This window comes from Schistocerca americana, chromosome 3, assembly GCF_021461395.2.
Source record: "Schistocerca americana isolate TAMUIC-IGC-003095 chromosome 3, iqSchAmer2.1, whole genome shotgun sequence".
NCBI lineage: Eukaryota > Metazoa > Arthropoda > Insecta > Orthoptera > Acrididae > Schistocerca > Schistocerca americana.
The window spans coordinates 373051115-373070079 of NC_060121.1; the positions used below are offsets into that span (position 1 = coordinate 373051115).

Consider the following 18965-nt stretch of genomic DNA (forward strand, 5'->3'; position numbering starts at 1 on the left):
GTGGAGAATATTTGATTATAATTCAGAATTTTATCTGACAGTTTCAAAGTACTTCTTAAGACAAAGCTCTTAAACTCAGATATGGTGTCAAACATTGCACTAGCAGTATGTGGCTACTACAAATTTGTATTGTTGCAGAATAATGCCACATTTTTGGCTAGTAATATGGCTGATTATGAACAAGGCACAAGCTGAAAAATGGTACCTGGTCTTTAGGATGATGAAGTAAACACATGAAGTCCATTACAAGAGGAAAAAGAAATAATGAAATAAGACACACTCTGGATCAGTTTCTTTATGATTGATTTGGATCTGATGAATACCTCATTTTCAGATCTAAAGAGGAAGGAAGGGTGGTGGGGGTGGGTGAAGAAAATGGTGGATAGCCAAAGTTATAATTTATAGTTTATGTTTATAAAGGTTAGGGTCTGGATTCTGTGTGGTAGTGGGAGGGAGTTTTGGAGGGTGGGATCCCTACTGTGGAAACACCTTTTAAACACCAACTCTACCAATCAGACTCAACCAAAGACCAATGTTGAACCCTGCCTGTTTCAGTCCACTCCTCTATCTAACCATGATCCAGCCCCACTGCCCCCAAATCACCCGTTAACTTTCCGGAATGTCCTAACCTCGAACCTTGCCTTGCCATCATTCGCCAAATCCCTCAACATACAAACTAACCTTACATCCACAGAAAGAACCACAGTCCACTATCTAAAAACTGAGGATGACCTTATGATCCTACCTGCAGACAAAGGCTCCACCACCTTGCAGGACTCCTCCAGCTGTCAGATACACCCACCTACAAACTTTGGCACAGTGACCCCATTCCAGTCTCTCCTCAAATCCTTGTGCCCATCCCAGAACCTCTCCCCGGAGTCCATCTCTCTGCTCACCCCTACCACTCTTGTGCACTCCTACCTTCCACATGCTCCCTAAAGTCCATAAACACAACCATTCAGGATGACCCCATTGTGACCGGTTACTGTGCCCCACACAGTGCTGTGCTCATCACTATTGATGCCACCTTCCTTTACACTAATATCCCTAATGGCCATGGCCTTACTGCTGTTGAACACTACCTTTCCCAGTAGCCCAATGAATTGCAAACCAACAACCTCTTTCCTAGTCGCCAAGACCAACTGTATCCTCACCCACAATTACTTCTCCTTTGAAGGCACTACCTACAAACAAATTCAGGGTACAGCTATGGGCACCCACATGGCACCATCCTATCCCAACCTATTTATGGACCATCAGAGGAATCCTTCCTAAATACCCAGAATCCTAAACCCCTCACCTGGTTCAGCATCGTTGATGACATCTTTTCGATCTGGATCAAGGGTGAGGCCACACTATCCACAGTCCTCCAGAACCACGACAGCTTCTGCCCCATTTGCTTCACCTGGTCCTACTCAACCCAACAAACCGCCTTCCTAGATGTTGACCTCCACCTCAAAGATGGCTACATCAGGACGTCTGTCCATACAAACCTACTAACCACTCAAACATGCAATACCTCCACTTCGATAGCTGCCACTTTTTCCATACTAAGAAGTCCCTTCCATACAACCTAGCCATCTGTGGTAGTCGCATCTGCAGTGGCAAGCGATCCCTGTTGAAATATACTAATGTCTTCACAGACTGTAATTCTCCTCCCAACCTTGTACAAAAACAAATGTCCTGTGCCTTATCTTTCCAGTCTCCCGCGACCTCCCAAAGTCTCACTGTCTGGCCACAGAGGAGCATTCCCCTCATAACTCATTACCACCCAAGACTGGAGCAACTGAATTAAATACTTCGGCAGGGTTTTGACTACCTCTCGTCATGCCCTAAAATGAGGAATGTCCTGCCCACTATCCTTCCCACCCCTCCCACAGTGGTATTCTGCAGTCCACCGAACCTACACAATATCCTTGTCCATCCCTACACAACACCTGCTCCCAAACCCTTGCCTCATGACTCACATCCCTGTAGTACCAAAATTGTAGTACCATCCAAGGTTATTAAAATGAAGGTTGGGCCTGAAGAGACACGGACTGCGATTGACTGGCGTAGTGACATCGCTACAGGAGCAAAGCAAGGCAGCGGCTGGCACAGCAAGCGGCTCTTTATGTACAAACAACCACTTATGACTGCAACAAGTTCTCGTAAAATTATTTAAAATAGTTTATTTCCCTGTTTAGATGTTAGCAACGGATTAAGAGTGCCACTGTCAGGATTTTCGCTTTTGTAGTGCTATCGCCTTTTGCATATTCAGCTTCATAGCAAGGAAACACATGCAAATGAAAAGTCTTGTTTTAATGAATAGCTTGATGATTTTTTGTTGAAAAATCAGCGTATTTGGTTTGGACAGCAGTGTTGATTGTTTTCCTTGAATTTATTTCCTTCAAAATACTTTCTAAGCCATTAAATTAATTAAAAATAGGCTCAAACTGTGACGCTTTATGTAGCGTCATGAGATAGGACCTCAGGCCAGCGAAAATGTTCCACGTATGTAGCAGAAGGGCTTAAAATATCACTAGGTAGTGTTTGTAGTATGTCATATTTTTTGTATAGTACGCAATGTAACCAGCCACATATCAGAATCCTTCTGCAGAATAATCAGGTCCCTCTTTGACAGCTGAGTCTTCTGGTGCAGGTTCAAGACGAAAGTTAATATCTTGCAATTGTTTTGCACCATCTACCATTTCCTATGCTTCATCTTGACGCGCGAAATTCCTTCGAATAAATATGACATCAAAGAAGCATCACTGTCATCTGCCTCTACTGAAGTTTCATTTGGTGGAGGAATATTAAGAGTACTTTGACCCAAAGTAGCAGGCATAATTTATGCTTCACTTTAGTTGGAGAAGGGTTCAAGTGAAATGACCGAGTCCTCTTATATGTGAGAAAAATTTTTCCGTGGGGCTTGGTTCAATCGTGCAGTTAAAATATATTTCATCTCCAGTGGCTGGAGGTCTGAAAACAGTCCAAATAAGAGTGAACAGTTGTCATGATGTCTTTCTGGAATGAGAGCAAATGATTTGTACTGCCTGCATGCATTTTTTCGTGTACAGTTCCCTTAATATTCTTTCCTGAACATCCATATGCATCCCATAACCACAGGATAACATATTCTTCTCGTTCAATTTTCAGGCATTCCGAATGTGAAATGCGTCATTTGCAAGCTGAAAAAACTTTCTTGCTTCCTCTTCTTTGGGCATCAGGTATCTTATGGCTTTAAATGTTTCATACTAAAAAAAAAAAGTTGCGTAGGTAAATAAACGTTTTGATGTTCTCTGCCCTTGACAGTGCGGTGAATTTGTGATGGGTTAGGAGACAACTTCATTTCACTCGTATCTAATGCAAGCAGTCTTCCTACAACACATATATTAACAATTTTTGTCATCTGTAAGTCTTATTCTATCATCCAGAAAGCCATTCCTCATTAATTTAAATAAATGTGGAACATCTGAAAATGCCCAGATTAATTTATTTTCATACTACAGATTTGGAAAATAGGAATTTGTCTCTGTCACATTAAGATCTTTCCACACACATCTATTTTTTGTACCGAGGTCACACACAAACATGACAACGTTATATAGTCAACATCGTGTGTGGATCAGGTGATAATGTTTAACCGATCAGTCATTAGCTATGTGTCAAGTTCGTAGCAGACTGGTTGCTTCCATCCTGGAAACAAACCATGTAGCATGACAAATAACACGTTGGGGGGGGGGGGGGGGCGCTCTATAATACAATAATAATAATCATAGAATCATATGGAACACTGCTGTCTGTGTTTATTTCGTCGAATGAAAGCACACAAACATGTTCAACTTTTGACAATACAGATGACTGGGCTTTCATCAGCTGCAACATATCAGTATGCACACGAGGAAAACATCTGAAAGGGCCTGTCATCCATCTTTACATTGTTGATAGTCCTGGAAGTGGGAAACATACCTGATTTTTTTTTTTTTTTTAAACAAATGACACTTCCTAGATACAGCATGAAGACTAACTGCTTTGCAAAAGTCTTCTCTTTGTCACTTTGCTTATTCCTTTCCATTCAGCAAGCAGTTTATCTGTGTTCCTGAAAACTGTTTGTCTAATATTTCAGTCACCTTCTCCTGTACTTGCATCATTTGATGGTTTTGCTAGTGTTTTATTTTCTCAACACAAGCATTCACTTTAAGTTTCAGGCACTGCTCACTATACCTCACTGTTGCACGCAAAGCTGTCAGTCTGTTGTTCCTATATTCTAATTGTTCTATGCATTAACGAAGTTCCTGGATTTGTTTACTGTCACTCATCTGTAGCTGTTGTTTGGCCCTTTTTTTTGGGGGGGAGGCACATTAACCATGTACTGAAGTGCACTTTGCATTGTCTCTCTTGCCTCCTACCTGTCTGCCCTATATGGAGAAACTACATTATCTAAATTTGCATTACCACTTACACTGGGGGACACTTCCTGGTGTGTAATGGTATTGCATCTGGATTAAGTTCTTTCCTAGGTAAGAAGTTCTGCTCACAAGTCACGGATGTCATCATCAGGCATGAAATGTCTGATGTCATAACATTTAAGATATCTTTTTGATGGCTCTTCATAATCCAGATGTTTTGCAATTCAATGTCTTTTGAGGATGAATGATGGTTACATCCAAGCCTTTTGTCTTTTTGCTGTTTTGTTAAGCACAGCCAGGTATTTTAAAACAAAACTTTCAGCAAACACTGCATAGCACCACAAACAAAAGCAAACAACACAACTCTGTAACGCATGTCGATACAGAATGGAGCTGCGCATTTCCATGTGCTCCTATGACGATGACAAGCATGGAACAACAAAATGTTCAGTGATCTGCACATCCCATTTGAGCTCTCCCTGGTACTACTAATAGGCACATGTATAAGTAAAAAGTAGGTATTACCTAGCGTTTGGAACTAGTAATTTCTTCATCAGGGATAGGGGTGGTGGTGTGCATTGGGGAAGGTCAAGTCTCTTAGACTCCAGGATGAGAGAGACAGTTCACCTCTTGAAGGGACATAATAGCCGTGTGTGTGTGTGTGTGTGTGTGTGTGTGTGTGTGTGTGTGTGTGTGTTTTCCAATGTATCAATAGCACTCACATCATCTTCAGTTATGATCATTAACGCCAAAATTCTACAAAAGATCATGTGAAACAAATTTTAAAAAGCTACATTATAACATTTGAAGATGAGTTCATGTCACAGCATCTATACTTCACAACCTAGACAAGAAGCAAAGGAATATTTCATATATGTTATCTTTTAGGCATCTTTTCTGCAATGAAAATTTTACTATTTGCAACAATCAATATGTGTATTAAATTTATCTGTGTTATACAAGCAGACAGCCCAGGAGCAATAAATTTCAAAGCACTGAAGTAGGAGTTTTAGTTGTTTATGGTCAGAATCTTCTGTGGCAGTATCTGTGTTTTCTCAGTGTTTTAAGTTGCATCCCGTGGGGGATGCAACTTGTGCTTTCAAAGATAGGCGCCATATTCTTCATCATGAAATACTACATGTCTGTGCCTTTTGCATAATTTGACAGGTAATTATTTGTTGTTTCAAAGCATTCTAACCTAAAAGTTACAGTTACAGTGTATCACAAAGAATAAAGTGTCTGCTAATAATGTCCGCTTATTGATTATTTTCATTTCTTTAATAATAATGTCTGTTTCAACCAATACCCAATAATTCCCATCCAGTTCGTAGCTTGGCAGCTATCACACTATTACCTGCCTATACAGATGTGACTACTGATGGTCATTTATGTGGTATGGGCATAACAAGACTTGTGAGAAACACTTTTTAAGGCTGTTATGACTGTATGGTTTTAGCTTGGAGGTGGTGAATACAGGGATTGAGTAAAAATATGGAAACACCTTGAGAAATGAAATGCATGCTGGAACATAAATGCAGATGCTAGCCAATCCTGCAGGTTGTGCTGTTGTATTTGACCACAAATGACATGTTTGTAAAGTGCTTAATATGTTGCGAGTGTCAGACATGGTCAGAATAGTGTTCTTTGTAGTTGTGAATGCATTACTTCAGAGCTAAGTGAATTCAAATGTGGATGACTTGTTGATGCTCGTGTGTGGATGCTTCTGTAACCAACGTATCGAAGTGATTTGTATAGAAGATTTATACCACATACAGGGAAAAGCAGGAAAACATCATCCACTAAGTCAAATGTAGACAGAAGCATGTGTTGAGTAATAGTGACAGGCAGCCATTGAAGAAGATTGTGATAAAAAAGAATTGGACGACAGCTATGAAAGTCATTGCAGAACTGGATGTTACACTCATGAACTCTCTCAGTGCCAAAAAAATAAAGGGCATTGTGTAAAGGCAGAATTGGACGGCAGACTGAAATTATAAAACCATTCATCCATGATGCAGATGCGCATGAAAATGTGGCGTGGAAGCCATGAAACCTGGACTGTGAGACAATGCAAGAAATTAATTTGATTGGCTGTGTCCAGTTTCACACTGCTCCAACTTCTGGCCAAGTTTACATCCTAAGACTGAAACATTGCAGGGGTTCAGTGATGATTTCAGCAACCATATGATGGTATTCCATAGGCACCATGGTTGCCCTGCAAGGTTACATTACTTCCTAGGATTATTCCACCATTTTGGCTGATCAGGTCCATCTCATAGTACAGTGTTTTATTCTCCAGTGGTGATGCTGTGTTCAAAGATGACAGTGCCCCTGTTAACACAGCTTCCATTGTCCAGAACTGGTTTTGTGAGCACAGGGCTGAATTGTCGCATTGACCTGGTCACCACAGCCATCAGATCTCAATATTATCGAGCCTTTGTAGTCTACTTTGGAGAGAAGGGTGTGTGATCACTATCCACCTCCATCATCATTTTCTGAACTTGCCACTATTTTGCAGGACGAATGCTATAAGATTTCCTTGAAAACCGTACGGGAGCTGTATTTATTTGTTCATTCTCAGATGTCTGGCAGGTGTTTTGAAGGCCAGTGGTTTTCCTGTACCACATTAGGCATGTTTTTTCCCACGTTTCTATATTTTTGTCCACCTTCTATATTTGAAAATGAAAAACACTGTTCACCCAAAGTGTTGACACTAACCATAAACTGATAATTAGCAAACCTGAGGAACATGAATAGCATGTGCCTGAGAACTGAAAGTTTTATAGGGCTATAGAAAAACTGTTAAAGTGACTGACTCCTTACTCAAAAGTTTTGGGGCGGCTGCTGGTTGAAGAAAATACAGGTAAAGAACAGTTGACGGTGGGCAACAGGTGTGAATGAGTGGAGCAAGGCAGATTAGACTAGACGTTAACTAGCAGCCATTATTAATACACATGACGGTCAGAAACAGTCAGCAAAATTCTTGGGGTGTTGGTGTGTAGTTTCAGCTGAGAAATAACTGTTAAGAAAAAAATCAAACAATGGAAAATCCAGGATGGAATCTAACAATATTATGAAAAGTGTGGTTTCCGTTATCTGAGACTTTAGACGTGTGTGCAAGTTGCATGGACGGTCTCTGCTATATGGTGAGTAGCAACTTTCCTTTTCATAATATTGTTAAGAAAATAAATTCAATATGTTGCACTGTTTTCAAGTTGAGTATCATTGAAGTTAGCTAATCAGGCCATTGCACGTGCAAATTCAAATGGCCTACCAGAGATGCCATTGCCATATGTGTTCTTTGTTTGGTTTCCTAAAACTGAACAAGAGAGTGAAACAAAAGCTGCACGTGGGATGGTAATAAGGATCGAACCCGAGCCAAAGGCTGAGCAGTCTAGTGCATTGCCATTTATGCTATGAGAACAACTGACACTAGTTGTATCTGGTGGGCTGCTTGAATTTGTTTGTGCAATGGCCTGATTGGCTAACTTCAGTGCTAATTATCTTGGACATGGCACAACATATCAGTTTTTTTAAAATAATTATTTCTCAGCACAATCAATCTGCAACACCCTTACAGACATTTCAGACTGTTTCTGGAAATCCTGTATATTGGAAGTGAATTTACCAATGCCTCATTCCATGAATGTGAATGTTCAGGGTTGCTCACTGTATGTTGTAGACAGCAACCCAGCTATCGGAGGAGAGACAAATATTTTGGAGCACACTATTCATTGTATGTCATTACAAATGGTTCATGTCAGAAATTGTACACTCACATGTGTAAAATTTCTAACGTATAAACATTTATTTAAGACTGCCATCAGGATAGCAAAACAGCAACATGCACTGCTTGGCTGCAATCAGGCAGTGCTTAGGTAGCCTTCTAGAAGTACAAACCGTTTTCTTTTCCTCCTCCTGAAGATAAAGCAAAAATGATAATACTGAAAATGTCTGCTGACCTGAAGGAAGAAGACTTCTGACTTTTGGAAGATACTGATTCCATTATTTGTTGCCAAATTGTCTGGTTAGTTACCAAATGTGATAACCTTCTGTAGATTCAAACAAATATTGTGTTCCTTTATAGGTGTTGCAAAATTATGACTACCATAAAGCTTCATTGTATTTATATTGGACATTAATATTAGCTTTGACATAAATGTATTATTTTACTACATAGCACCAAAATCATGTTATAAGTGAACTAAAATTTAATAATGTCAATAATATCTCAGAATTTTGGGCTAAAATGGTCAGTCCAATGAAATTTTTGTATTTGTACTGCAAGTGGCTCCGATATGTGACCCCACACAGAAAAAGACCCCATGGAAAAAGACCTGTCTGGTGAATTATACTTGATCATTATACTTGTTGTTATGTCTTCTGTGTATATGGGTCCACAATCGCACCAGATTTTTTCGGGGAAGTCATTATCCTCCATAGCTTGTTTTTATTTTGGAAATAAACACTTTATTTCATGATTTTTTTTGCTAATAGTTAATTTTGCTCCCTTGGGCATTGTCAACTCACATAATGGTTGGATTTTATCATTTTACAGATGGAATTTACACCTGTATAGCTTTAAAATGCCCAATGTGGGTGAAACTAGTTAATAATTAAAAATCCTGATATAAAAGGTTTATTTCAAAAATAAGAACAACCTATGCAGAACAACAAAAGATGCAAATTATGTCTCTAAAATGATGAAATGCAACCCTTGCTTTGTTGCCGTGACAGCATCAGCCACACTAAATCCATTGGTTCCTGTATATGGATCCACAGGTGCTAGGATTTTTTTCAAGGAAGACAGTGACTACATCATGTGTAGTTTTATTTTAAACACGAAGCAAATGAATTCAGTGTGGCTGGCATAGTGACAAAAAAGATGGAATTTGCACCTATATAGCTTTAAAATGGCCAAGAGATTGAAACTAGCTAACAGTGAAAAATCATGATGGAAAAGGTTTTTTTCAAAAATAAGGACAACCTATGCAGGATGACGACTTTCCTGAAGAAATTTTATTATGTGTGTGGAATTTGAATCTCACTTGTTAAATCATATTAATACTCTACTTTGCAATTGTACAATATCCGTTGCTCCACTGCAACTCTTCTATATCCAAATTTTCTGCTGAAAAGTGATGCCCCGAATTTTTTATTTTGTTCTCAGTACTGGTTGAGATATTACATGTCGTGCATATTACTTGGTTGATTTTCCCACTTTTGCAGTGTTTAATGTAACTATGTTGCTGTATGAGAAACAGCTTGCTGTAATCCCTCAGAAAACTGAAAGCACAAATTCGAAGAGTTTGTCCAAGCATGGAGCACCCTCTCCTTCAGCATGACAATGGCAGACCACACACGGATGCTGCAACAATCTAACACCTTGGGTTTACTATCATTATTCACCCTCCCCATAGCCCCAATTTGTTCCCATCTGATTTTCATCCATTGCCGAAACTTAAAGAACATCTTCAAGGACTTCACTTTGATAGTGATGAAGTGGTGCAAGCAGTGGTGAGGTTGTAGCTCTGTCAACAAAAGTCAAACATTCTACTGCTACAGTATCAACAAACTGGTCTTTTGTTGGGAGAAATGTGTTTGTTGCCAGGGCGACTTTGTTAAAAAATAAATATACAGACATGAATAAAGACACAGTTAATGTTAATAAAGTTCATTTTATTTAAAAAGCTTTAAGAGCTATCGCATAAAAATTTTGGAGACATTACTTTTCAACACGCTTTCATACATCGTCTTGAGTTCCTAATGAAAGGCTGTTTAATTTTAACGTTTTCTGTCTTTTCCTATCGTCGCTTCATGTCATCGAGGTCAAACTGCTTCTGCTTTGCTAGCTTACATTTATGTGCTCCCCAGGCACATTTGCCTGGTTTGTAAATGTGCAGGGGACTGATGACCTCAGATGTTAAGTCTCATAGTGCTCAGAGCCATTTGAACACTTTTTTTTTTTAATGTGCATCCCCTTTAGTATATATTTTTGAGTACTTTTTAGTCATTACGCATCTAGAAAAAGGTAGAAATATTGTTGTCAATTTCACTTGTGCAACGTACCAATTTGCAAATATGTCAGATTTTTGCACTAATAGCTGAGGACAATGCAGGGCACATACATTCAATAAAATAAAGGTTCCTGACTGGGGAGTCTAGATTTGTTACTACAACATTCCATCTGAACTTATTTAGCTTACTCATGATGTGCATCAACCATTTTTCTTGTGTGTGTGTGTGTGTGTGTGTGTGTGTGTGTGTGTGTGTGTGTGTGTGGGAGGGCAGGGGTCACTTTGAGTCAACATGAGAGCAGTTAGAAGTCATCTGCTCTAGGCCCCATGTTCAGTAGTGTGCACTGGACGGAATGTTTGCCGTACTTGTGCCTGCAGCAGCTTTGTGCTGTGTTTTCAGATCTGTCACAGATTGTCACCCTTCATGCTTAATGGAGTGGGCAAGTCACTGACTTCCAAGTACTTTGATGATACGTGGATGCCCAACACCGGCCACTCCTGGCTTAACTGCCCATGAAACACTTTCCATAGATGCTCATGAACAGTTGAATAGGTTCACCATTTCCGAGGTACTTGTTTGTACTTGTTGGGCCGTAACAGTGTATCATTTGTCAAAATCACTTATGTCAGTGGATTTCTCTATTCATGTTTCCTGTATCTTCACTAGAATCGTTCTCTATTCATCTCTGCTGTGTTTTATTCTTTCCGTACCATGTCACGTGCCTGAAGTGCCACCAACCAGCATTTAATCTTGTGGTGAGTCATGGTCATAATTTTTTAGCTCAGTGTATTTGTCCCTACTGATTAGTTTTGATACATGAATAGCATCAATTCCAGAGTAAATTCACTTTACTGGCTGTTATGTACAGGTGATTGGTAAATGAGTGCATGCGATATTAACACCACAGCTATATAAATACTGCAGCCTTCTAATTCTCATGTTTGTATCTCAGAGCACTGTTATGTTTGTAGTAAATGTGTAAATGCTTTTAGGATTATCCCACTGATTTCACTGACTGTTCTTGTTCAGGACCATTCCGTGTGGCGTCCGTTGATGGCATTGCTGCAGGGAGCTTCTGACGACATTCTTACTGTTGCTTCCTCGACACTCTGTAATCTTCTTCTTGAATTCTCACCTTCAAAAGAGCCGATTCTGGAATCTGGTGCTGTTGATCTGCTTTGTGGGCTCACAAAACACAAAGATCCCTTTCTGAGACTTAATGGAATATGGGCATTAATGGTAAGTGTTTTGGTGCAAGGAAATCTTGATGTATTTTAAATCATAACTAATTGTACAGTCTGCTATCGTATGTTTCTTGAATTCTGTATTTAATAATCTCATTAATGTAACTGAGATACAACAAACAGCTCAAAAAATTCAGGATTAATATTTAAGCAACAATGTTCTGGGTGAACAGGGCAAGGTTAGTAATTTCATCTTTTTACTTTAAAGTTAATGAGTGAATAAAAATGTTATTGTCATAATGTTGTTCTGATTTCAGCATTATCATAACTGTAATCAAAAAGTTACTTCAGTTGAAGCAGACAACAATAATTTGTTTGTTGCAATAGAGTTTGTGTAGTCATATAACATCACAGTATTATAGAAGAACACAACAAGAATTTTGTCTGAAAAAAGAAAGAAAAAGAAAGCTAATACAGACTAACTAAGAATCAGAAATCTGATAATAACAAATGATAATTAAGTCCTTCGGTTTGTGGTTATTTAAAAGGGAGTCAAAGCTGGTAGTTAGTGTGTTAATATCTGTCAATCATGTGAAAGCATGATTAGGTTTCAGTCGAAGGAAAATTGTGGCAAACACCCATGCAGAGAAAAATTTATATAGTTGAGTGGCCATGACCACGACATTACATCACAGTAGGCAAAATCTGGTTTCTGTGAGTGGACATCTGACAGCTACAAATGTTGACACAACAATAGCAAGTGGGAGTTACTAACAGCTTTAATACTTTGGAGACAATTAGTGGTGGGTTAGTGAGAATATTTTTTCTCAATAATGACGGACTTCATGTAGGAAATGGCACCGGACATTGCCAAAGAATATTAAACAGTTACACAAAAATTAAAGTTAATGTGCTGAGGTGAGTGAACAGTTTATTTCAAAAGAAAATGTGAGAGAGAATTATAGCCCCACTCTACTTCAGTTCAATACAGAAAATATGGGACATCCAAGAGAGTGAAGTTCATTGTTACATTTGTCATATTCCATGGGTCTCATGGATTCTAGTTTCTGAGATGTGGAAATAAGTCAAAGATGTACATGTAATTTAATTTAAGTACAATACAGTGAAATGACTTATCATTACTGTATTACATGCAAATTCTGAAATATTTAATAATCCAAAACATCATATTTAAGTGTTCCTGAGAAGATACTCTTCACTGGAGTAGAAGGAGTTTGCCCTGCAGAAAGTTCTTTAATTCACTCTTAAATTCCACCACATTATGTATTAATGTTTAATGTGCTCTAGTAGGCTATCGAATACATACGCACCAATATATCTAAACACTTCCTGTACTACTGTTGTGACCCTCTGAAGTATTTGTAGAAGTTATGTTTGGTCCTGGTTATACAGGGTGTCCCAAAAAGAATGACCTGATTTTAAATAGAATTATTTATTAGAAAGAAGGGCTTAACACTAACAAATTGCATATTAAATTACTCAGAAAATACAGAAGTTTATAAAAATCCATCATAAATGTTCAATATGTCCTCCATTGGCTGGACGGACGACATCTAGTTGATAGCCGAATTCATCCCAAACTGAGCATAAGGTGTCTTCTGTCACGGAAGCTACAGCAGCTGATATTCTGGTTATTAGTTCATCAATGTCATGAGGTAAGGAAGAAACGTTTAGCACAAAATCGAATATGAAATGCCCACTGAACTGCGATCACTGATTGAGTACGACTAAATTCAATAACACAATATGCCTTCTGTTGCGTGGACACCATATTGTGCGAGACTGGGTGCACGCTCTAGGTCAGTGCTCGTAATGACATCTAGCGGATTTTTTCTGAAACTCTAGACCATGCCGATTACATCTAGCGCTGTTTCAGTTACCTATTGACATTTGTCTCAAAATTATTACAAGATAAAATTGGGTCATTCTTTTTGGGACACCCTGTATATTCATGCTTTTCACAATTTTGCCATCCTTTACATGTCATATGTTCTCTCCCATACAGCTTTGGCATTCAGGGCAAATGTATTTGTTTGGATGCAGACTCTTTACAGCAATACACCACCAGTCTTACTTCAGCCTTCAGTGGATGTAATTACCCTACCAGCCTAGTTCAAAATCAGATATCCCAGGCATTACATCCAACCCTCATCTTGCTGACCCCTCCAAAAGACAACTTTGGAGCACACCACTTGTCACTCAGTATTATCCTGGTCTTGAATCTATTAATCAGCTACTTCGACAAGGCCCTGACTTCCTAAAATCATATCCTGAAATGAGTATCAGTCTGTCTGAGATTTTGCCCACAAGCTTTGAACAGCTTTTCATTGCCCTCTCAATCTCCACAATATTTTTGTCAGACCCTGTGCTCTCTCTGCACCCATCTCTCTGCCCTATGGCTCCTATCCCTGTGACTGTCCCCACTGCACTCTCCTACCACCACCTATACCAGCCCTGTAGCTAGCAAAACATATAGTATCAAAGGGAGAGCCCTCTGTGAAACGACACGTCATATACCAGCTGTTATGTAAACGCTATTCAACCTTTTACGTCGGCATGATTGCCAGCAATTTATTAGTTAGGATGAATGGGCGTAGGCAGGGGTAGTATACGGGAAACACACAATATCTTGTTGCAGAGTGTGCTCTACAACATGACAGTTGTGACCTCGGTGCTGTGTCATCACACGTGCTATCTGGATTTTTTTTCCCGAACTCTGCAGGTGGGAAGTGGTGCTGAAACATGTCCTTAGTTCTTGCCACCCACCTGGCCTATTTACTTTAATTTCTCCATCTCAGCATTTCTGCACAGTATCTACTCCTTTTTTTTTACTCTTTTTAGTTGTCTACATCTTTCGTTTTCTGACCCGTCTATTTTACACTGTCCTCCACTCATGACATAAAATAAACTTAACTTTTCACTCGTATTAACTCTTTCACTATGTTTCAGCAGTAATCTCCGCTTGCATATTACCCTGTCTTCCACCTTTAAGATCTCAAGTTTTCAAATCTTATCCAGTGCGGTCCCCAACAATCACTCTTTACTTCTTATCCCTTCCGGTAAGACTCCCCTGGTGCTGGGTGACTTTTCTGAACTCTGCTGCTTTTCATAAACTTCTTCAATCCTTTTCCTTCACCCCTCTTCCTTACCCTTCAACCCTTCTGCCGGATGAAGGAGCCACTGGCTCCAAAACATTGCATACCTAAATCACATTCCACATGGGAAAAATACATCTAAAAACAAAGATGATGTAACTTACCAAACAAAAGCGTTGGTATGTTGATAGAGACACTAACAAACACAAACACACACACAAAATTCAAGCTTTCGCAACCCACGGTTGCTTCATCAGGAAAGAGGGAAGGAGAGGGAAAGACGAAAGGATGTGGGTTTTAAGGGAAAGGGTAAGGAGTCATTCCAATCCCGGGAGTGGAAAGACTTACCCTAGGGGGAAAAAGGGACAGGTATACACTCGAACACACACACATATCCATCCCCACATATACAGACACAAGCAGACAGATGCAGGAAGCTGAAGGAAGGAAGGAAGGTGTGAAGGGGGAGTGGGCAGGTGGAAAAGGAAACAGATCAAGAGGATGGGAAGAGGATAGAGACAGGTGGAGGGGGAGGAGGAGATGGACAAGGAGAGCAATGAGCAAGGAGATTGACAGAGGGAGGTGGAGAATGAAGTGGTAGATAGAAAGGAGTAGGAAGAAGTCGACAGGAGAGGCCGGAGGAGGGTGTGCAATCTATGCATTGAATGCATGTGCTATTGATGCCATGGGGAAAAGGCTTACACACACACACACACACACACACACATATATATATATATATATATATATATATATATATATATATATATATATATATATGAATTAATAGAGGGAAACATTCCACACGGGAAAAATATATATGTGACTTACCAAACGAAAGCGCTGGCACGTCGATAGACACACAAACAAACACAAACATACAACGAAAGCTTGAATTTTGTGTGTATGTTTGTGTTTGTTTGTGTGTCTGTCGACCTGCCAGCACTTTCATTTGGTAAGTCACATCATCTTTGTTCTTAGATATATTTTTCCTACGTGGAATGTTTCCCTCTATTTTATATATATATATAGGGGGAAAAAAGGGGTATACACTCGCACACACACACATATGCATCCGCACATATCTGTCTGCTTGTGTCTGTATATATGTGGATGGATATGTGTGTGTGTGTGCGGGAGTGTATACCCGTCCTTTTTTCCCCCTAAGGTAAGTCTTTCCGCTCCCGGGATTGGAATGACTCCTTGCCCTCTCCCTTAAAACCCGCATCCTTTCGTCTTTCCCTCTCCTTCCCTCTTTCCTGATGAGGCAACAGTTTGTTGCGAAAGCTTGAATTTTGTGTGTATGTTTGTGTTTGTGTGTCTATTGACCTGCCAGCGCTTTCGTTTGGTAAGTCACATCATCTTTGTTTTTAGATATATATATATCCTTGGATCAAATTCAACCAAATTGGGCACACAAACAGTAAATTTCACAAGTATCAGCACTGTGGCATTTATAACCTCCTACCTCCAATAGGAGGAGAGATAAGGTGGGCATAGTATCAGCTGGCCTTATTGACCTGCTTTACAGGCCAGCCCACAACATTCGGGTCAAGGAAAGGTTTTCCAGCAACTGACTTGTAGCCTGCCCAGCACAACAGGTGTGTATCATTGGAGTACTATCAGCCTGCCATGTGAACTGTGTTGTAGGACAGCCTACATGTTGAGGGGGAGGGGAGGGGGGAGTTTTCAAGTCCCTGGCATGTAGGCTGCTCTGTGCAACAGTCATGTTGTGTTTGAGTAGCATGAGATTGCGTTATCGGCCTGATTTGCAGGGCTACGTGCACATTTTTTTTAACAACATTTTAATTTCCACTATCCTGAATATAGTTTGATGGCATCCAGTACAAAATATACACATTTCAATTCCACGGAGTGAAATACAGTGACGGGTGATAGAAGAATACTGTGTGAAGAGGGGTGGCACTGCACTCTGGCACACTTAAGACAAAATAACGTCTTAAATTTCCTCAAACATATATGTTTTATGTATCAGACTCTTCAGAAAGATGTGCACTATAAAATGAACGTATTTTTGAAAATTCGATTTTTTAAATTTTTGACGCATCTCAAACGCTTGAGACAGGGTGGGGGGTTGGTGGCGCCACTATCTTAGTATTGCCCCGGTTCGGAAATATCTTAGATCCGAGGCTGATGCGCAGAGCAGTCTGAGTTATAGTGGGGAAGTGTGTAATCTCCACGTGACCCGTGTTTACATTGAATGATTTCGCTGTTTCCTCTTAGTTTATTGCTCTCATGTCAAATGAAAACAAAATGGTTTTCTGTGGCCGATTGCTATCAAGTGAATTAAAATACGTTCACATAATTACAGAAGGCTAATATACGTTATTAGTTTCAGATTTTATTTTATTTCCACTTTTCTGACGGCCATACATTAATCGTCTTGTAGAACAATGAAGTTATTTTTGTCGGTTTGCTAAAGAAATTTGGTTTTTATTAATCTTTTACGCTGAGGCAGTCAATGTGTTTGAAACAAAGTGTTTAGTTCCACACTAATGGCTAATTTCAACTGCTCGCTGCATTTCAAGTGTGCGTTTTCATCTTCTAGCATGTAAAGTGTGTTTTCATCCGGGAGAAATTGTATTTTTAACTGGGAAATCCGGCAAAAATCCGGAATTTTTTTTCCGTCTCTGCGTATACACCCTGGAATAGAATCCATCCGCCTACAAGCTAAATTAAAAGTTCTTGATTTGCTTCTAAAATATCTTTCTCTTTTTTTCAGGCAGTTTACTGATGTAGGTAGTAAGCAGATGCAGCACACCTCCTTGGTAGACCTTACTAGTTCTGTGAAATCTCATCTGTATTATTAAACTACTGTCTCTCTAACTTGAATCTCCAAAAAAATTGCAGAATAAACTAATTTCTTCATTTTTAAACCACCCATAGGCGTAATCGTAGTTACTGGGGACATAGCTTACTAAGCTACTTCATTAATTGTAGGCATTGGGCCGGCCGCGGTGGTCTCGCGGTTCAAGGCGCGCAGTCCGAAACCGCGCGACCGCTACGGTCGCAGGTTCGAATCCTGCCTCGGGCATGGATGTGTGTGATGTCCTTAGGTTAGTTAGGTTTAAGTAGTTCTAAGTTCTAGGGGACTGATGACCACAGCTGTTAAGTCCCATAGTGCTCAGAGCCATTTGAACCATTTGTAGACATTGGGTTTGCAGATAAATTTTTGAGTCATCTGTAGGCCTAAAACTTAACATTTTCTACTTCTTGTATTTCATTGGCTGGAAAATGTATTTTAATAGCTTGTGCAGTTAATAGTCTGTGATGACTGCAGTGTAGATTTTCTAAACGTTTCTGATAGGGAAAATGACCTGGAATTCTTATATGGATCCTACAATTTGATCTCAGTGATGAACTTTCTGACATTGGTGGATAAAGACAGTAGGATTATAATTGGTAATGTTTTGTTTGATGGAGCTGACAGCAAGAAAACATTATTTACCCAGTAACAAAGGCTCCCCCTTATCATGATTCACAGTTAATATGGATACTCCTCAGTGGAAATCAGTTACAGCAGTAATCAGGGAAAATGTTTTTAAGAATAGTTTACAAGAGATAACCTGGGATGAAATTTATAATGATCCAAATGGTAACATAAAATTTAATCTCTTCCATGATAAATTCATATCATTATTTGAAAATAGCTTTCCACATAAGCTAATCAGAATGGACTTTAAACAGCCACATAAAAAACCAGGGATCACTAGTCACTAGAGGGATTAAAGTAGCTTATGAAAGGAAAAGAGAAATATATGTGTTGGCAATAACAAGGAAACTCCTACAGGAGTTGTACAGTTAAAGGACTACTCAGAATTACTAAGAAAGGTTATTAAAAAATGTCGGAAATCTTGTAGTTACAAAACATAAAAATATGTCTTTGTCAGACATTTTGACAGTTCAGTTGACAACTGATTGGTGGTAGCGGTCATGTGTGCATGAAGTGTGCTTTCTTTCGTGAAAGTGTGTGTGTGTGTGTGTGTGTGTGTGTGTGTGTGTGTGTGTGTGTGTGTGTGTGTTTGCTTGTTTTCTCTGCTGAAGGTAGGTTTGACCGAAAGCTATAATGTGTAATAGTTTTTTCGTTGTGCCTGTCTGCAACTCAGTAGGTCGTTTTTAGGGTGAGTAGCAATATATCCTTTTATTTGTATTGTCAGTGCATTACTACGTTCTACAGAAGTACTGTGAAGAATGGTTGAGTCATTGATACAGGCTACCAGCAGTACGTAATTGAA

At 39.4% G+C, this 18965-nt stretch overlaps 1 protein-coding gene across 1 annotated transcript in view; it reads left to right on the forward strand.

The window, feature by feature from the left end:
- The window catches only part of LOC124605412 (armadillo repeat-containing protein 8-like), a 131447-nt gene that overhangs the window by 31061 nt on the left and 81421 nt on the right, over nucleotides 1–18965 (forward strand). The window contains exon 9 of the mRNA XM_047137064.1: nucleotides 11439–11648. Coding sequence (XP_046993020.1) covers nucleotides 11439–11648 — 210 coding nt within the window. The remainder of the gene's footprint in view (nucleotides 1–11438; nucleotides 11649–18965) is intronic.